The 21,964-nt window shown below is 41.1% G+C and overlaps 1 protein-coding gene across 1 annotated transcript in view; it reads right to left on the bottom strand.

Moving 5' to 3' along the window:
* Positions 1–21,964, bottom strand: part of LOC144773685 (uncharacterized) — a 140,484-nt gene that overhangs the window by 91,014 nt on the left and 27,506 nt on the right. The window contains exon 5 of the mRNA XM_078658836.1: positions 12,153–14,591. Coding sequence (XP_078514962.1) covers positions 12,153–13,491 — 1,339 coding nt within the window. The 5' untranslated portion in view covers positions 13,492–14,591. The remainder of the gene's footprint in view (positions 1–12,152; positions 14,592–21,964) is intronic.

Below are 21,964 nucleotides of genomic sequence, written 5' to 3'. Positions count from 1 at the left end.
GGGATAGTCTCCCCCAAGAAAATGTGGGCAAATATTGCATTTTCTGTCACCAGGGTTCAACAATCTCTATCAAAGCTCTTCAATGATTTCCTCACAGTCACCATCCAACAGTGGCCCGCATCTCCCCGTAGCCCCTCTCTCACATGTATTTAATTAATTGTATAGCACCTCTCATACCAGTGTAGGGTGTTGGGGCACTTTACATCACACAAATACAGAGACAATGAATCATATGTGTTCAAATCAGTGTATAGAAAATAAATGTTACATAGAAGAAAGGGGACTAACAAGGTGTAGGATTCATGTCATACATATTGGCAGGCATTTTTTGTTTTTTAAGAGTACTTGGTTTGGAGAAGCACAAACTCAAGATTCAGAACATAACACAGTGGTTAGGGTTGGCTCTACTAATAAGAATTCTTTTCTACACAAACAAACCCTTTTGAGCAACATTAGGATAATGACAGAATCCGAAAAACCATAACTTTATAACCTGTACCATGCAGTTTACGTGCTCGTCTTCGATGACTCTTCATTGCTTACTGTGCTTGTTTATGATTGTAATTTATGAACTGCAGAGTAACAAAAGGGTCTCTGTGACAAAATCAATAATCCACTGTTCAATGCACATAAAAAACTGTTCTGTGCTATGCATGGTACAAGTTCTTTGCTGCAAGAATATTAACCATCTGATTAACCATCTGCACTACATTAGATGAGTCAAAACTGCAACTAGACAAAACTTGGATCTCTCTCCAACAGGAATATGAATCCCCAGTTATCTTGACACTTTTATTGTTGCCTGAAACCTACTGGACACACTCTGCAGCAGGTGCTTTCAAAACTGCAGCACTGCTACAAAACTGGACCCCCACCCTTCTAGCCTCCCGGGGAAAAACGCCCAGTACCCAGCACAGCCAGTCCAGCCTTGCTTGCAGGGTTTACAATTAAAAATAGCTTTGTATCTCTGGCTCTAAGCTCCATGGTGAAATGCAAGCTGTTAAAGTGAACTGATTTTGTTCTTGTTAAGAATCCCTACAATGTAAATAACAGCTACAAATTTAAAATAGATTCCAAAGTATAACCATAAGTACATACTCATTTTCATTGTAAGTTGCAGGTGTTAACTTTGTAATTATTATAGTAATAAAAAAATTCTCACTACAGATACCATGTTTGAGTGTTTTTACTGTACTAGTAAAACCCAGAGGGAACCATGAAATATGGAAAATATAACATTTTTCGCTGTGAAAAATAGATTTCATCAACATGAGTTATGGGGCCAATGGAGGACTAAATTATGTGGCACAGGTATTTAAAATATGTGGCAAAAAAGGCAATTATGTGGCTGTAACAGTTTTACTGCACTGAGGAAGCAATGCTTAATGCCCGGGCTGCAAGAAATCTACATGCCCACTCGCCATGGTGAGTCTGATTTAATCAGGGCAAGCTATTTTAAGGGCCTACTAGCCCAGTTTGGCGAGAGAGCTGAAGATGGTAAATAACAGGTGTTCTGTTCATTTAGAAAGTGAATGAGCAGTAAAGAGGTCTTTAAATCTTGACACATTTGCTGTGTTTTCAAAGACAGGTCAAATGTCAGCATATGTCTTCTAACAAATTGCAGCTTATTTTATCCTGGAGATTGGTGTTTACTTTTCTTGGACTGTTAAGTTATAAGATTTTGGAAAGTAAACGTTCTGACAATTGTGCTGGGCATACAACATTTATATAATTTGTAAATGAACTGAACAAATACATCAAAAGTTTTTCCTGTAACCGGGAAAGCACTTTTTGTAATTCTGAAGTGAAATGAAAATAAGATTTTAATAGGATCGAAATTAATTAGTTGGTGGTGTTCAAATGATAAATATTTGATGAAACCCAATTTTACACATTGTGTAGGCAATATAGTTCTATCGGTAAAACAAATATGAACTAAGAAACTTTTCTGTCATTTTGGTGACAATATGTTAGTCTTGGCATCTTTTGGCATGTTTCCCCTGAGTTTTTGCTTTCTGCCCTCCCGGTTTTGACTGTTTTCGCTGGCACAGTGTTTCTGCGCACTTTTCTCACTGCTGATCAATGGGAAAGTGCAAGTACTCCTGTGGTAAAGTGCGTTATGGATTGGTGTTTCCATGATTGGATATTTGATTTACTTGTTAGTCCCTAGTAAAGTGCACTGCGTGTGCCAGGGCCTGTAAATCAAATGCTACCAGTGGGCCTGCAGCACTGATTGTGCCACCCACGCGAGTAGCCCTAAAAAGGCAACTTGGACCTGCCATTGCAAATTTGCGCACAGTTGGTAACTGCTGTGCTGACTTGGCAATTGCACCCAGTTGCCAGGCCCTACACCTTCACTTTTCTTCATGTTAGTCACCCCTAAGGTAGGCCCAATGTACTCTTGTGGGCAGGGTGCAGTGTATGTAAAAAGTAGGACATGCCTTGGTGTGTGTGGCATATCCTGATATTGAATTACATCCCATTTCATTTTTCACTATTGCAAGGCTACCTGTTCGCCACAGGACAGAATGGGAAGTTTGTTTATAACATAACTGGTCCTGGGAACTAGGTAGGGAAATACAATGTAGTATGCCTGAACTCAGAATCTAAAGATACATCTTTTAGTGAAGGTGATTTTTACATTATGTGTTTGAAAATACCACTTTCAGAAAGTAGGTATTTTCTTGCTCAGTCATCCCGTGTGCCTCTGCTGGAATGTGGATTGCCTGTCTGGGTTTTGGATCACAGAAGGCTGGGGACCCGGGCTGCAATGGGGGAAAGGAGAGATTTCCTTGCACCTCAAAGGGCCTGGTCTGCCCCAGATAATGCAGTCTCCATCTCCTTCCAGGAAATCACACAAGAGAAGGCAGAACTGGTTCTGGCTGGGCACAGACACTCTCTGCCTAAGAGATCAAAGGACTCTGGGATATAAATATTTGGGCCCAGACCCCTGAACCTTGGAACTCTTTTGGACCAAGAAGACTGCCAAGAAGAAGAGCTGGAGAAGCTGGGAGGAGGAACTACCACATTGCTGTGTGCTTTGCGGTGTTGGCCTGCAGTGGCTGCTTCTGTCTTGGGCAGTGAAAGGACTTACTGAACTTTCTGCAATGTACTTTTGTGAGTTTCTCCAAGGGCTTGAGGTAGAGCTTGCCCCCTGTTCAAGTAGTCTCAGTAACAGCAAAGACTTCAAGCTATTCTGCCCTCAGTACTGTGGACTGTGTGTTCTGTGCTGCAACAGAAGAAAAGCAACCAGACGACGTCTATGCTGTCGCTGCCGACTCCCTGTCCTGAAGGCACCGCCGCACCACGACCATGGTCTCACCGAATCCACTTGCTGATGCCACCGAGCCGTTGCTCGCACTGTGACGTGTGGGCACCGCACTCTGCACCGCTTTGTTTCACAACGATGCCTTGGCACCGCAGAGGGCACCGTTGCAACGCCACATCGTGACCCTGGTCTCACTGACACCTGTTGACGCCGCCACCGAGCCGCTGCTTGCACCGCGACTTGTGGGCACCGCCTCGCTTCATGACGACACCTTGGTATTCCTGACGACGCTGCTCCAGGCCAAAATCTACGACGCAGCTTGCAACATGGTTCAAGAGCTTCGCTCGTAAAGTTACATGATGCACTGCCCTAATACCGCACCGAAGCCTTGGCCTACCGGTGCCATCGACTCCAGTTCGTCCGCGCTTCTGTAACAATGACGCCACTACTTGCACCGTGACCTGCCAGCACCGTGACGAACACCAACTTCATCTCGCACCGCGACGCTGGTCTCACCAACGACGCCATCTGACGCCGCCACCGAGCCGCCACTTGCACCGTGACCTGAGGGCACCGCATCACTGCACTTCGCACCGCAGCACACGAAGCCTGCTGATGCCAGCGCTCCTCACTCCATCAGAGAGGAGATCGACCTGGAACGTGTGTGACTTCAAAGGGTTCCGACTACAGCACCGACATCTGGAACCGACACCTGTGGATGCTGTGTTTTTGGAAGCTCAACGAGAGGTCATACACGTCCTGCATTTCTAAAAGGTACTGTTTGCTGGTCTTCCCAACACCGTAGCTGGCCCGTGACGCAGCGGTCTGCCAGAACTGTTGGATTTGTTTGCTCATGATGCCGTGATAGCCCCGGACGGAGCTATCAACCTCAAGGAACTGTCTATAAAGCATATTTTGATAACTGTAGATTTTTAAGTATTGTATTGTGGATTTTTATCGTTTTTGGTCTTGTCTTAAAGTATATAAAAATATTAGCTATTTTTCCAAACTGGAGTGGTGTCCTTGTGTAGTGCTTACACTGTATTTTTGTTGGTTATGTGCAAATACTTTACACTCTGCCTCTAAGATAAGCCTGACTGTTCGTGCCAAGCTACCAAGGGGGTGCGCAGTGGTTGTTTTAGGAGGGTAACTCCCTTATCCTGACTAGGAAGAAGGGTCCCTATTTGGACAAAGGTGCACGCCCTTGCCAACTTGAGACCCCCATTTCTAACACAATGCTATTAGTGAACCAAGAGAGAAGTCAGGGGCCACTTGTATCCTATATGTGGTCTAGATTTTTATTATACTTGGAGCCAAAGTTAATCAAATAAAAGAGTATTTTGCACAGCAGATATGCTGAACTCAAACAGTTGAAGATGCCCTTGTATGTGATAATGAAGAAAAAGGTGACTCAGTGAAATAAAATGTTTGCATAGGATCACACAATTTGGGCATGTTTATGGGTCAAGTGCTTCGCAGATAGGTTGAGTAGATCACTGAAGTCACTAAACCTATAGGTCTAGTAACATTGTCTGATTTTGAGAGGCCTGATGCATTAAAGATTACATTCTAAAACCATTGGCCCTACACAAAAGACGTGTTTACAGTCATCCTTGTACAGATGTAAACCCTTGTCCTTTTTTTACGGCTAAATAACTTTGCAATGAACACTACTGCACATGAAAACACAGCATGACATGAGCCGTAATATGCAAAGCTGCTGAACGAAACCTGCAATTTATTACCATTGATGATGGATGGGAGTGGACTCACTCAAGACTTCGCTACTCAAGAGTCATGGCCCCACTGCCCATTGAGAACATATTAGTCTCTATGCAGCAACAATGATACAGTTTGATTTATTAACATTAGGGCATTTCGTTTAACATTGGTTTCAAAACAAGTATTTCACATAAAGTCCTCATCACCATGAAAAATCATTACTCAAGCATGTCGGCTTTGGTTGAGCAAAGAATGACGTTTTATAGAAGTGCGACAGCTGCTCCAGCAGGAGCGTCCAGCGCTAGTTGGAGGTAAAGTACCCAGAAAGAATAGTTGAAATGTCTAAGACAGAAACCGGAGGAGCATTCACAGTTCTTTAAAAAAGTAATGTTTTTAGCTAGGTTTTGAACATGAACTCTGACTGTATATTCCTAAGACAATCAGGATACAAATTCCACAGTTTGGATGCCAGATAGGAGAAAGCCCTGCCCCCAGCTCTGGATTTGTATATTCTTGGAACAACAAGCACATTTTGGTGAGCAGACTGTAAATGTCTGAGGGCGGATATATTTTCACTTGGTTCTGACTGTAACTCGGGCCTGTCAGATTCACAGCTCTATAAGTGAATATAAGTGCTTTGAATTAAATTATTTGACTGATAGGTACATTCAGGGCCAGGCGAGCCGTAGCATTTTAGTCTATTTACACACCCTTGAGGTTTCTCAAGGAGCAGGATATTTGCTTAATGAAGCCTAGATGATATTAGGGCGTGAGTGATACATTTGCGAGTGTTTGCTGGTTGAAATTTGAACATTATTTCCCTGAGAGATTTCATTACTGCAAAGCATGTACCAGTTGTGGCATTGACTTGCGGTTTAAAGGACAGTGAGATGCCAATTTTAACACCTACGTTTTTTGCCATGGAGGTGGGGGCAAAAGGGAAGCCCAGTTCAGACGGCTAAAATTCTCACCATAACCGGCAGAGAGGAGGTGCTGAAGACTAGGATCTCAGATTTTTCTGAGTTTAGGCTGAGTCAGTTCCTAAACCTCCAGTCTGCCACTGCAGAAGGCAGCCTTGAAAACTGTCTATAGCGGAGTTGTCTAGGTCATTGAAAGCAAACATCAACTGGGTGTCTCCAGCGTACGACACAACATTATAGCCCCAGGGTTGAGCTACCACAGAAAGGGGGGCAGTATAGACGTTAAATAACATGGGGCTGAGCCCTGGAGTACCCCAACATTCCAAATCATTGTCAACGAAGATTAGAAAAGTATCAAGTTAATATAGAGGTTTGTGGGGTATCTGATTTTTGCGTCTACATTTAGTTTAGCATTTTCTTTTTTTAAAGAAGTGCGCTTGGGGAAAGAAGTGGTATACATTATGTAGAGCTCTCCATAACGTTCTACTCTTCTAAAAATAAGTTTTGAGTTAAAACTATTTAATTGAGCTTTTGTAATCAGACCGTACAATAAACATGAAAAAAGAGCACAGAAAGAAGAAACAATAACAAAATACTGGTACTTATAAAGTCATATGAAGCATTGATGAATCATATCACTGGAATATATCAAAAGACAATAAGATAGCTATGAAGTTACAGTATGAGTAATAGAAAGTATCATTTAGATCATTACATTAATACCTATATACCTATGGAAAGGTATACATTTTGAAAAACATAATAGTTCAGTGTTCTCCTCAAAATGTCATGTTTATGTAATGTAAGAGTAGGATGAGAAGACATTCTATCACCTTGTGTTGTAAATATGATCCATGCCCACCAGATATGTATAAACAATAAATTAGCATTTTTACAATGAAATATAATAGATTAAATATAGTGACAGATATGCACGACGATAGGGAAAACAATTTTCATACAACAGAATATGGCAATTTAATAGATATATTGATATTTTCCAAATAATAGTCCATACTCCAGACTAAAAAGCATATATAGCAATGAGCAGTCAAAAAATAAATGTTTCAAAGAACCATTAGTAACATGACAATGCCAGCAAATGTAAAATCCAATAGTTTAGCTTCGAACAATCTAACAGGAGTCTATAAACAGTATAAAAAAAGAGATCTGATTACTATAAGTAAACAGGGATAATATTTTCTTGTAAACCTTTATGTAACATGATCATATTGATGAATTTTTTTTTAAAGACAGTTCTAGAATAACATTGTGAAACGAAGAAGGGAGTTGATAGCATTCCATTTTTAGGGAGTTCAGAGGAAGGAAGAAAAAAAATTGTAGTAAATTAGTGAATGATTAAAAAAAAAAATCATTAACTTGACTTATTTTGGAGAAGTAAAACATTATGGGATATGTACAGTTTTTCCAATAATTTATATCACGATGAAGTTTCATAGCAGGATTTAACCACAAAGAAGTCTGTTTAGAATGTTTAATACTAGTATAAAATAATTCATCATACAAGAGAGCTAGTTTTGTAGCTCTAACAACTGGAGATAGTTTGTTAAAAGATTTTATAATGTAGATAGTTATTAGGGGAAGTGATTAGTAAGGTATTCAAGTTTAACTCACATAATAGTAGAGGTTAATGTAGCATTATGAACCAAAGAGGATCCTGGTCATACAATAAAGGTAGTGTGGTGACCATAAAAATTAGATAGTCTCAAAACAGCATTGTTAATGTCACGTTGGAGTTTCAAATAACTTTTTTCCTGGGGATTCCAAATAAAGTTTGATAGTATTTTCTGATACCTTTCACAAAAGGATAATGGGACTTAAAGAGGTAACACATACAATAGCTGCAGGACAACCACCATTTTTAATTTACTGAATCCACCCCCACTAAGTCAAATTAAGAAAGATCAATGTCCCATTTTAACTTTTTGAATAACACATTCATTTTTAAGTATACTGTAAACTATTTGCAAAAAGGATTCTGAGGTATTCAAGTTTATTTGGACATCAGACACTATTATATTGTTTAATCATATTTGATGTGCATTATCCAGTAAGAGGAAACAATGATATCATATTTACATTAAGGGTATAATCTGAAACTAGTGAGTAATTTTTAATTCTGTCCAGTATTATCACAATTGATGTAGCTGGATCATAAATAAATAATAGATCATCAGCATATGCTGAAGTCTGAGCAGTAGTGTTAACACATCTAAGACATTTATTATGAGGAGAGATCCATATAAGGTTAAGTAGAGGTTCAATCGCCAATATAAAAAGAAGCGGAGAAAGGGGGGAACCCTGTCTAGTTCCTTAAAAGAGATAGGAGTTATAAATATGGGCACTATCTAATACTTTAGCAGTAGGAGAAATATAACAAGCTCTATCCATGTTAAAAAAAAGGCTGACCAAAAATATAAAAAGAGCCAATTAAATGTATCGACACTTTTTCTGCATCTACTGCAAGTAAGTCTGATGGTAGGTCTTTATTATAGATGAAATACCATGCCAACCAGTCTGATGTAGAGCACACAATCTGTATTTCATAAAACCAACGTGGCTAGTGTGAATTAGCTGACCAAGTTCTTTAGATAGTCTAGTAGCAAGAAATTTGGCATGGGTTTTACAATAGTAATTGATTAATGATATTGATCTGTACGTGGAAACAATTGTGGAATTTGTATCTTGCTTAGGAAAAACTACAATCAAGGCTTCAGAAAAAGAATTGGGTAAAGCTGCATATTGTGCAAAATGTGTAAGAAAATAGGATGCTAATTGTGCAGTGAAGGTTTTATATAACTCAGCAGAAATGCCATTTGGGACAGATGATTTTTAAGAATTAAGTGACGCAATGGCAGATTGAATTTCGTAAGAGAAATTAGGACATGTAAAGAATCTCTGTTGTCTTTAGTTAAGATAAAATATCCTTGAAAGATGTCAACAATTATCAGAAATCTGATTGAATAGCATGTTTTGTTAGTTTATCATGTTTTTTACGCAATTAGCAAGGAGTTTCCTAGATCTATTGGCTTGAAAATAAATCTTTGCTCTATTGTTTGATATGTGCAGACCACCATGTTTGTATCGTAATGTTTGTAGTTGTTTTTTATAAACCACTTATTTTAGGAGAAAATAGCCTTTCTTATTTAGTAATCTCTGTTTATAAATTAGTTATTTATGAGAGAATAGTTTGTTTGCATTAACTGTAAGAGAGATAGCTAAGCATCTATTATAAGCCTTCAACAAATCCCACAAGGTTACTTTAGACGTGTCATTGTCTGCATCAACAGCAAAAAAAGCGAAAAAGAATTTATTAATTTGTTTTTGTATTCATCTTCGAGAACAATATCAGCATTCCTTTTTCAGCAGGATTTATGGAGCTACTGTTGGCCTAGTTTAATTAAAACATATATCATTACATGGCCTTAAATATCAATTGCATGCATCTTGGGACAGGGGATTGTTTGGCATAAACCTCTAGAATGGGGTTCTCCACAGTCGTTCCTGGAGGGCGGGATCCATGGCAGATTTTTAAGATAACTACATTTACCTAAATGGAGATATTCAAATAATTTGGCACGGATCCAGCCCTCCAGGACTGACTTTAGAGAACCCTGTTCTAGATGCCAGTAGCTAATCAATCCTGTGATATGGGAAACAAGGATTCGAGAAAAGGGTAAATTCTTTACCAGTGGGAAAATGAAGTCTCGAAATATTTGATAATTTTGTGTTTTTGAAAACAAAATTAAAAAAAGTACAAACAGGAAATGTTCAAAAAGGTTTAAACTTGGGCACAGAAACTAATATTTGTATGATGCAGAAAATAGATGTGAATGATATGATTTTATCCTCCATGGTTAAAGGTCACTTTGGAGGTTTTGTTTTTTCTCTGCTGAAAAAAAGAAAAATGGTGTGACCGTTCATTTTTCTAAAAGACTTCTTCTTCAAATGTTGTTAATGCTAGGTTTATACATGCTGAATTACAGATTGATTGATTAAACAGTTTTGTATTTAGTCAATATTTATGATCCTACAACAGATGAGCCAAATTGGTTGGAAAGCTGTTACTTCTGAAATTGTTAAGCTTGACAGTGTTCCTTTAAGTACTAGTTAAGGCTCTATTTTTAGACCAGACACTCTATTGAATAGACTAATATGCCTAGAAAAATATTTATTGATCTTTCTATGCTTTATGCTTCAGGCATGCAATGTCTGAAGAGTTTAACATTTGATAAAACAATTTTAGGTTGGACAATTTAAAATGATAAAAATAACTGAAAGGAGGAGAAAGAATCAGAGAAGAAAAAGATGACTGAGATGAGAAGTATTAATAAAAATAGTAAAAAAAGAATCTTAGAACATATGAAAACAAATAATACATACAACACAGAACAAACAAACAATGATGGAATGTTCAATAGAAGTGAAGCCCAGCGGAGAAAGCATAATATGGAGCAGTGATGCAACACTACGAACCAGCCACAAACAATTGATGTGTGACAGAGGACACAGCATTATCAATCAAATAAACTACAAATCAACAATATCTTGTTGCCTCAAATTGATAGGATGATGTTGATCAAGAATCTCAATCATGCCCTTGGGATTACTGAAGGGTTTTGTTGATCCATCTAAAAGATTTGCATGGTCGAAGGGTCAAACAAGCCATATTTATATCCCAAATTCAAGAGTTGAGGTGAAAGTGTTGTAAATGGACTACTAATGCTTACCATTTCTTTTTCAAAGTCTTGGTGAAATATAGATCGTATTACCATCCACCATTTCCTAAGGAATTTCCTAGATCGCCTTCCTTATCATGACATCGTAGTGATGACGTAGTTTTGGTTTAGACTGGTTTTCCTTCCTAGGTGACAGAGTAGCGTTATCAACCTCAAATCAGTCTTCAGAAATAAAGTTTAACAGTTTGTATAGGAACATTTTCACATAAGCATGACAGCTTTTCAAGGGACTTTGGAAGGTTAAAAGCCTGGAGGTTATATGGTCTTCTGCGATTTTCGTAGTCAAGCAGTTAGGTAATTTTGGGGAGAAATTTGTGAAACAAGACGAGATAATTCATAGTATATTTAATATCTAGGCTAATCATATCTGTGTTGCTATGAACTGCCAGTATTTCCACTAGAATTTTATTTAGTGATGGTTCTTCTATCTCATCTACGAGACAAACTTAAAATCAAACTTCTGCAAACGTACTAAGGTGTAAGATTAATGAATTGTCTTCAAAATCAATAAAAGATAATTGTTCCTGAGATTTAATAAAGTAAAATGTACTGTGGGCACGAGGAGCACGGAAACATGAAAAAACAACCTTATTAAGACAGACCTTTGAGCTCCTATTAAAACATAGGAGCGGGTCTAGTCAAAGCCATTCAGTTTCCTTCCAAGGGTGCCGCCTCCTCGACAGAAGTTTGAGATTAAAGGTGATGCATTATTGGTGCGTGAAACCCACATAAAAAGCACCATACACATCGAAAAGTAAGAGCTAGAAAAGCTCTCTGTGTAGGAAAGGCATGAACCTCTAATCCTGCAGAGCAAGAGAACGGCACAAGTTGTATGCTTAGTTGCAAGGGCTTGTAGTCCGGCCGGTGAGCATCAGCTTACAGTTCTGTGTCCAGCCTGGTTGCGTGCATGCTTTGACTCCTTCAAAATAAGCTTCTTTCCCTTGTCCCATCCCCTGCAGGTTTGGTACTGTCCATTATGTTGAACCTAGGAAGCACACTGCTTCTCCCAAAGTTCATCAGGAATAAAAATAATGTTTTATTGTTTCCCAAAGCATTCTTGCGCCCAAGTGTGCACTGCACATGGACTGTTGTTTACTGCTACGACATATTATTAACAGTAAGTGAAATCAAGCATGTTTAAAACAATTATAAAAATACACAGACAATTCTATCAAAAAAGAAATAGCGACACACCATGAGGATGAACAGATGAATCAATAGCATTGGGATGTCAGTTAAAACAAAACTACAAAGATTATAAATTTAAATTTACCTGGAAGTTAACGTTTACATAATTAATTACCGCAATCACCATCTGCAGGTGCATGGATGGAATGTAAAAAGTGCCCCATGGTCAACATTGTTAAAAGTTACCAAGATATTGAGCAATAGGAGCACTGACATCTCTCTCCTTTCTAGCACGCATAAGGCATCTGGAACAGAGGTTAGAGGTGCTGATTTAGTAAAGCTTTTTCCCCATTCACTGCAGGTGTAGGATTTTTTTTCCTGCGTGTGTTCGCTGGTGGATTTTTAGGGTTCCTAACACACGAAAGTTCTTCCCACATTCATTGCAAGAGTATGGTTTTTCTCCTGTGTGTCTTCGCTGATGGATTTTTAATTTTGATACCTCAGTGAAGCTATAGTTACATTCACTACAAGGATATGGTTTTTCCCCTGTGTGTGTTCGTAGGTGGCCTCTCAAGCTTGATGAGAAAGGAAACTTCTTTCCACATTCACTGCACGTGTATGGTTTTTCCTGTGTGTGCGTTCTATGATGGAGCATTAGGTTTGCTCTTCGAGCAAAGCTCTTACCACATTCAATGCATGTGAATGGTTTTTCCCCTGTGTGTGTTCGCTGATGTTTCTTTAGACTTTGTATTGCAGCAAAGCACTTTCCACATTCACTACAGGTGTATGATTTATTTTGTCCTGTGTGTATTCGCTGGTGGACCCTTAGGTTTCCTGACAGACTAAAGTTCTTTCCACATTCACTGCAAGTGTATGGTTTTTCTCCGGTGTGTGTTCGCTGATGGATCTTTAGTTTTGATGAATCAGTGAAGCTATTGTTACATTCACTACAAGAGTATGGTTTTTCCCCTGTGTGGGTTCGTAGGTGGCATTTCAAGCTAGTTGAGAAAGGAAACTTCTTTCCACATTCACTGCATGTGTAAGGTTTTTCCTTGGTGTGTGTTCTCTGATGGTGCATTAAGGTTGCTCTTTGAGTAAAGCTTCGATCACATTCACTGCATGTGAATGGTTTTTCTCCTGTGTGTGTTCGCTGATGTTTCTTTAGATTAGATATCTGAGTAAAGCACTTCCCACATTCACTGCAAACATATGGTTTTTCCCCTGTGTGTATTAGCCGGTGGGTCTTTAAATTTATGGATTTACTAAAGTTCTTTCCACATTCACTACAGGTGTATGGTTTTTCTCCTGTATGTGTTCGCAGATGGTTCTTTAGTGACATTGAATAAGCAAAGTTTTTTCCACATTCATTACAGCAGTAAGGCTTTTCTCCTGTGTGGGTTCGCTCATGGGCCGTTAGTTTTCCTGCTAAAGCAAAGCTCTTTCCACACTCACTGCAGGTATATGGCTTTTCTCCTGTGTGTGTTCGCACATGGCTCTTTAATGTCGATGAACTGTTAAATCTTTTTCCACATTCATTACACCTGTATGGCTTTTCTCCGGTGTGTGTTCGAAGATGGATATTTAGATGTCCTGAGAAAGCAAAGAACTTTCCACATTCACTGCATGTATTTCTTTTTTCTCTTGTATGTGTTCGATATATGACCTGTTGATCAGATTGCTCATTTAAACTCATCTTACATAAATAGGTTTTTTACTGAGTTGTTGCTGATGACAATGTAGGGATGATGAGAGATTAAAACCCTTCCCACAAACAAGGCATCTGTATGCTTTTCTTAAGTTTTTGTTTGCGAATGAACTCTCAGTTGTGATGGTTGATGAATACTCTTGACGCATTCACTGTGTCTTTATCACTTTTCCCCAGAGCATGCTTGCTGATGCTGCTTTAGTACAGAGGAGAAACCAAAGATCTTCTTAAGTTTGTTGTGCATGCATGTTTTTTCTCTAAGGTTTATTGTCAAAGAGTCAGTTATATTTTGGCATAGTTCATGTTAATGTGTTCCCTGACTGACTAGTGTGCTTGCTGACAAACTAACTGTATTCCAACAGTAACTGCGAATGGGTAGTACTTGCAATGTATGTTTATGAGTTTATAATAATGTTGAATGGTGTTTGGAAAGCTTGCCAGACTGATAACATATCTATCAGGGCTCCTGTCTTCAACCCAAGTTAAAAATTTTAAAATCTGCAAACAAAGAATAAAATGTATAGCTTTATGAAGCATACAAAGAACAAACCTTGTTAAAAAGTCTTTACATTCTAGGATAGTGTGCTGTAATGTACATAGCCAAAGGTTTCTTCAGTTGTACCTTCACATGTCTGATTCACAATTCATATTGTGTACGCCCATCGTCTTTTTCTAGAGATTGCAAAGTCCATTCGAAACAAAGTTTATAATGGTCTAACACCACAGTATAGTTATCATGTTAGGAAGTGGAGCACGGTTGTACCTATCTAATACTTATCTCAGACAAAGGGCGGCATCTGGAATCTTTTAATACTGGTTGCATTGTACCCGTATCATTGTTGTGCTAATATTTCATTTCAATGTTTTGGGTTCGGCAGCATGAGTATCCTCAGCGTCTTGAAGCCACTGGATTGCACCTGATGTTTCTTGCCGGATTTATCTGTTCATATACAAGATTCTTACTGTGCTGTTCTATCTATAATTACTGTATGCCATTATTTCGAGCTCTTCTTGAATATCGGACAGCTTTCAAGTATTAATGAATTTTCTTCATTACTCTTCATCTTATATGTTCACAAATCTGCTCTCTGTGGATGCAAAAATATTTGTAATCTCTAAATATATAAGCAACACATAGAACACTATGCGGCAGACAACATAAGTACTTATTTTCTACCAAGTTGTATACCATAGGCCTGATGTAGATGTTATTGGGCGGTGTTCATGCCGTCACCATGGCAGAGTACCTTTCTCTTGACATGGTGAGGGTACTCCTCCCGCCACATTTTGAGATGAGATGCCTGGCAGCCCAGCGGACTTCTCTTGCATTTACAGGACTCACCATCCTGGTAGTTCCTGTAAGTTCATTGAAAGTGTGCCTTGAGGCACCATCAGCATCGCGGCATTGCACACTTTCAATTTTATTTTCAAAAATAAAATCTCAAAGCAGGATTTTGTTTTTGAAAAGAAAAAAAGAAAGTAAACAAAAAAGAACAATGACCCACCCCAACCCTCCCACCTCCCCCCATTGTGGGACGGCTCTCCCATTGCACAGGGGTCATTGTAAAGTTTGACCTTTTATATACCACCACCTTTTAGGTGGCAGTTTGTACTCTTAATCGAGCAAGCAAACTTCCAAACCTCCAACGGCCCTTTCTTTGTAGGGCTGTCAGAGGTTTATACAGGGAGAGGAGACTTTGTAGTCTCCGCTTTCTAAATACTGAAGGCCGGCCTGCCTGTAAATTAAGTGGACGGACCTCCATATTGCCAACATCTAAATCAGGTCCTAGGTTTTTAATGCAATGTAAAAAAGTGAATGTCTGAATTACTCTCAGTCACTGGTATTATTCTAGGCAGCAATTCAGTTCATTGCTTTTAGCTCACTTTGCTACTAAAGACAAAACATAAATTTGGAAATCAGCCTTGATCGTGCTCCAAAAGTAACAGTCCAGTAAGAACATGAGTTAATGTTCCTCTGAATAGGAACAAAAGCATCCATATAATAGTTTACACCTTGAAAGGCCTGGTCAGTGAGTTACAGCACATCAAGACAATTATTGAATACATTTCCATTTTATCATGTTTATATCTTGGGAAAGAATAACATTACAATTACAACAAAACACAACACATCTATTTGAAAAATAGAATCATTTTCAAAATGAAAACCAAAACATAGATTGAAAAGAGAATTAGGTAGCATTTAAAGGATAATGGTATCTGTATGTTCACTGCAGAGAGTGGCCAGGCAATGCCTAAATCATCCCGAGGCTCTTTCGAGGGACTGCCACATTCGAGTGAAGTGAACATGACCTGGTGGACACATTGTGAATACACATAGACTGGTGTGTGTTTGAAAATGGGGAATGTATTAACTTTAAGATGGCACACTAACAATTTGGTATTCATGAAAGGGTAGAGTTTCCACTTCAATAATGGCTTCCCTAAGGGCAGCTGCTGTACAGCATTTTAAAACCAAATGTTATTTCTCTGCATAATTCTTGCAACATCAGTTGTAAAATAAAGCCATTATTTAAGAGGAAGTGATGTGCCGTCTTCCCTGTTTTTTCCAACAAAAGTCTTCAGGTATATGAAACACAAGTGGACTACAGAGTGAAGAATAATTATCCCCAGTATGATGTTCTGATGAGATCCCCGTTTTACCAAAATATTTTTGGATTCAAACCGCGTCAACAAGTTTACAACTACCAGAGAGGTGTTTCACTGTTCTTGAAAAAGTGTCGGCTTCAAGGGAACCCATATTGATAGACAAACTGATTGATTTGTGATTGAAGGTCCCATAAAGAAACAGTCTAATAAAAAAAAAAAAAGGTTTTCTTTCCCTCTGGTATTTGTAAAAATAACTGTATGGACTGGGATTTATTATGTTAAGCTTTAATGTCAGTGATAACACATATATGTTGGTTTTTGTATGCATTCTTTGAAGTATGTCCTAGTTATGTAAATTATTGTTTTGTACATCTGTTTGGAAAGGTCTTGATATGTTCATGTCTACTGCATTGTCTCAATGTGTGTGACAAATATTTGCTGTATTTTATGAATTGCACATCTATATATATGGTAAACATCCGTCGGATGGAGGAACGCTGGGGAAGGATTGAAGAGCCCCCTGGGCATGATCACCACTTCTGAAACTCAAATGTCTGCCTAAAGGGTGGGGGGGCATAAACACTACCTAGTACCATGGACTCCCCGCAGTTGTTCCTGAGTACTAGCACATACCTGCCCTGCATATCGATCCACGTCTGTATTTGATTTGATTATTTATTTAGCGCGACTATCACTCGAAAAGGAGCATTCTGGCACTATGTGGGAGAGGAAAAGAAAGACAGTTCCATCACTTAAATGAGCGATGAGCAGAAGGTATCTGAGGATCCAAAGATCCAAGTCTCCAAGGACTTTCTGAACTGAGGTTCTGCTTCCATCAGCCTTAGGTGTGTAGGCATGAGGTTCCAGGCTCTAGTTCCTAGAGCAGCTAAAGCTTTAGCTACTTTGGTTTTGTACCTAAAGACAGGGGGTTTAAGAACATTTGCTGATGAGGATAGGAGTCTCCTGGCAGTGGTGTAGGGGGTAGACTTGTCCAATAGATATTTGGGTCCTAGGTTTCTGGAGGCTCTAAAAGTGACTAGCAGAACCTTAAATGGGATTCTCTTCTGCATAGGCAACCAGTGATGGGTTTTGAGGGCTGCTAGGGAAGATGATCTGCAGAGGAGTTTTAGCACTAAGTGGGCTGCTGCATGCTGTACCACCTGTAGTCGCTTCAGTAGTTGTTTGTTAACTCCTGTGAGTAAGCTGTTACAGTGGTCCAGTCTAGACAGGATAAGGTCCACCACAACTGTCTTCCTCGTGGATAGTGGAATGTAGTCCAAGAACTTTTTATGTGTTTTGATTATGTTGTAGAACGTCCTTGCCACTGTCAGGGCATGAGGTCAGAACGAGAGCGAGGCATCAAATTTCACTCCCATGTTCTTAGCTACTTCTCCTGTGTTTGGAAAGGGCGGGTGCGTTTTCAGGTCACCATTGGCTCGGCTCGAAGGGATTGTCCTTCCCTTTCGGCAGGATCTCTGTTTTATCCGTGTTGCATTTAAGGTGGCTGAGCTTCATCCAACGGATTACCTCTGAGAGCCATAGCTTAAAATGGAGTTCTGCGTTATTGGAGTCTCTGTCGAAGGCAGTGTGTTGTCTGCATATGATGTTGTTTCAATGCCAAAGGAGGTTATCAGTGAGATGAGCGAGGCAATGTAGATGTTAAACAACATTGGGCTGAGACGAGCCATGTGGGACGCACGATGTGATGAGGCGTTCTGTTGAAAGGAAAGTTCCTAGAGACACTGCTTGTTTTCGATTGGTGAGAAAGGATTTTATCCAGGCTAGAGCGGTGTTGGATATACCGCTATTTTTTATCCGGGTGAGGAAAATGTCATGTGAGATGGTGTCAAAAACGGCTGTGCGGGTTAAAAGAATTGGCACCGCCTTTTTACCTTTATCTAGGGTTAATTTCAGTGTATCAACTATTTCTAGTTGAATGGGTAGTAATGGGTAGAATGGGTAGTAACGATATTGGTCGGAGGTTTGAAAGTATGGATAGATCCATGTTCAGTGTTTTTAAGTGGTTCGACTATTGCCAGTTTCCATTCCGCAGGTATACCTGTGGCCAGTGATGAGTTGACTATATTGTTAATTACCGTATTGGCAATGTCAATGATCTTATGGAGGACCGCAGGGGGACATGCGTCCATGGGGGAGCCGGATTTGCAGGCGGTTCTCTTGTGTTTGCTCAAGTGAGCATTTTTCAAAAGAGTGTAGGAGAGGCCCTGTGTGGGTAGGGTCCGGCTCTGTTATGTTTTATATAGGTATCCCAATATAGGCTCAGGTAGCAACTTCACCTTTCACCCACATTCTCCCCTACCATTACACTACATAACGGTTCTTGGGACTGACCTTTTACCTAGTTATGTTATTGCATACAGGACGTGGGGTTTTCTCTGAAAACTAGCCTCATCTATTCTGCATGAGGATTCTTGGAAATTCAGCAGGACTACCATCTCCTGTATAATAACAATGTACAAGGGTCATTCCTTCAGTCATCCTAAGTCAAACATGACACAGCAAGGTAGAACTCCTGGGGGTACCACTTTGGGTATATAAACACCATATCTTGCTGAGGTAGTCAGTGGAGAAAAGGACTTCCATGCCGCACACTGACGCAAGACGCTAAGGTTCCTGCAAGCAGACACTCCAGCTTGCAGGGGTCTGATATCCCTTGCGTGGGGTGTCCATCTCGAGACCAAGACGGGGTCCCACAGTCTCTCACTTCAGGGAATGAGGTTGACTGTATCCTAGAGGGATTCTTGGCTTTTACACCTACATACATGCAAGGTACATTTAGGTACATCTAGTTTGGGTCGCATCCTAGGAGTACACATTTTACTGTCATGTATTTTATATACTTGCCTGTATTCATTGTTTTAGCACGATGGTGGAAATCTACCATCCTTTTACTCTGATAGTGCTTATAATCATTTATATCTGTTACGGTCTAATGGTTTTTTCAGTACACCTCTTTTACTAAATGCTAATTGAAAAACATCCCACCGTTTACTCTGTGCATCTCTCTGAGACGAAGTGAGCACGAGTGACTGAGCGAAAAGTAACACACAGTTTCCTCAATCCTGAGGGATCAGGGTTGTCATGTTCGATAGTTGCCAAGAACTGTTCTCTCCTTGGTAAGAGGGGTTTCTAGTGGCACTGTGAGCTAGCTGGTATACAGGCTAACATACCCGGTTAGGATGCCCAGAATCAGTCTGGGCACCAAGCCCACAGTCTATGTTGTCTAACCGTGCAAATCCTATATAGGTTTATAGGAACTACACAACAGCTCTAACTGTAGATGCTGTGTGTGTAATGTTAAAATGTTTTTGTATATTGAAAATGTTATCCTCAAAGAAGACAGAAATCTGGTCTGGTATTGGTTGGAAGGGGACTCTGTGATGCAGCAGTATGGCCACCTCTCTGGAACCCCTGGCAAAACCTGCATGAAAAATGCTTTTTTAGCAGAAGCAGGCAAGGATTGTAGTTTTTGTCCCCATAAGATGGGTTTCCTACATCAACAGAACATCGGCCTCTAGGCGCTTTGCCTGGCGGAGCACAGCGTACCGTTTCACTTAATCTAAAACTCCCCGGATGTTCCAGGTCACTATGTGAAGGCTCCCCAATGAAACCTCATTGTTTAATGCAGTCATCTAAATATAGGAAGTGTAGGGCATGGGCGTCAATACACTGGGCAGCCACACTGTAGGGACACAGACCGTACAATAAAGTTTAAAAAACACTGTAGAACTATACATACCCCCCTCCACCTCCCAACCTAATACCTCAAACCTCATTGAAGCATCTGTCACAGAGGAGATCCTGCACCTGCCCCAACAGGGAGCAGGCTTATGATCCGTCCAATGGATCTCCAGGTACCCCTTCAACATGGAATTTACTGAAGAGCTGGGTGTATACTTCTCCATAGGTTCAGCCCATATAGTAAGCCATCATACTGTACATCTCAAACTCAGCCAGAGTTTTTCACAAACACTCTCCAATTTACCATACACTGCACCCTTGGAATCTAAGTGTTCAGTATCCAGGGCCTCCCGCCTGGTCATCAAAGCGTGGCTTGGAGCGCCATTATGATCTTGATCTGTGTCTTTTCTTGTCCTTTAGTTTGGTCTGAGTTTGATGTGGTTCTCCAAAAGAAGAGTCAGAGTCCCGATGTGGAGGCATGTGAGGCTTCAACTGTCGTATTTCATCGGTCTAAGTGAACACTTCCTCAGGCGTGTCGAAGAACTGGGTACGGCCAGATACAGAAGCATGTATGAGATCTTCAGGTCGCAGAGATGGGCCATCGCTGCCATAAAAGACTAGAAAAGTCTGGAAAGATCATTCTACAAAGGGAGTCATAGATGCCGAGATCTGGCAAACGTGAGGATAGTGTCTCTGTCGTGAAAGTTTAAAATCCAAGCGAAGACCAGCCAGGGCCTCGTGCTCAGGGCAGGCCTCTCAGCCAGTTCTGTGGGTATGCTCTATAATGAAGCATGGGGAGAGAGCATCCGCCGGGTTCCACATCTTGAGCTATTGCCACTAAGCCAAGAATTTGCCCATATCCTTGTCTTCACAGCCCTCGGGAAAGTCCACAAAGGTGAGATTATTTCAGCGGGCCGTCCCTCTGCAACTTTCACGTGCGTGGCCAGGCCTTTTTGTGATCTTCTCAAGGTTATCTACCTTGGCTTGGAGTGTCAAGACTGCATCTTCTACTCTGGAGACCCTGGTTTCAGCTTGACTGCAACTTTGGGCAGGTTCTGGCGCAGCAGCATCACATCCGGCCCTACAGACCCTTTTCTGGCCTCCAGCATATCTCTGGATTGGGTTATTGCAGACAGTAAAGCGGCATTATCGGGGGAACAACCTGGGCCACCCTTGGCAGCTGCCATTGACGTGCCGGTCCCCATGAACCTGTCCATTGTGCTTTGCTGTGACGCAGGGCCTGATGGCGTATCTTCCATCAAGTCGAAATAGTGGTAGCTTCCCAGTGTTCACAATGTCATTGGTTGAGCGTCCAAGCCTCACCAGCCGGTAGTAGCAGACTTCAACACAATGTCGTCGGGGCCTGGACCTCAATAGTATCAGTCACTTACTAGGAGCTGCCACCTGTGGGCACTAGTTTCGCAAGTAGAAACAAGGCGCACCATGGCCTATATTCTTGCTTGGTGCCTGCACGAGAGGGGGTCTCTCCCGACCACAAGCTGCAGTAGGACCTAGCCCAGCGGCCTCTGCGTAAGGGAAAGCGCCCCTCCCCTAACGCCTGCCCACTCAATTGTTGTGAGATTTGTAGGGTATTCAGCAGGTCCGACATGTACGGTGCCCTTTCAGTGCTGCCATGCGCTCCTATAACATGTGGCTGATCAGGTATTCCAGGCGGGCCTCACCTCGCAGGGTGCGCTGCACGACGCCTCAGGTGGGCAGTCACCAGCCGCAAGCAGCTCTCATGCAGTGCCCTTCAGATCCTGCTGTGTGCTCCTAGGCGGGGGCTTTACCATCCCCGGCAGCCTGGCAAGACCGCTGTAAACTCCTGTGCGGGAGCGCCAGGGCACCACACTCCATCTCAGGCAGCTGTGTCAGTGCCCATCGAGCCACCGGATCGCCGCTGCTGGCAGCCGGGCCCTCTCCCGAAGATCCGCCTAGGCCCTGGCCTAGGCAGCTCAGGCCCCTTCTGTCACTCCAATCGGAGGGACCCCCATGACCCACTCAGGGCCCCTGGCTCCACTCACTCATAAGGATGCAGTCACTGCAGCCGCATATTCAGCCATCCTTCCCGTCTCTGTGGGCTGGAGGTTCCTTGACACCGGCCCCTGATCACTCTGGTGCACCTCACACGGCCTACTGCAGTCTGCAG

The sequence above is a fragment of the Lissotriton helveticus genome, chromosome 8 (assembly GCF_964261635.1).
Source record: "Lissotriton helveticus chromosome 8, aLisHel1.1, whole genome shotgun sequence".
NCBI lineage: Eukaryota > Metazoa > Chordata > Amphibia > Caudata > Salamandridae > Lissotriton > Lissotriton helveticus.
The sequence above is the reverse complement of the archived record's forward strand: the minus strand, read 5'-3'. Positions and strand labels throughout refer to the sequence as shown.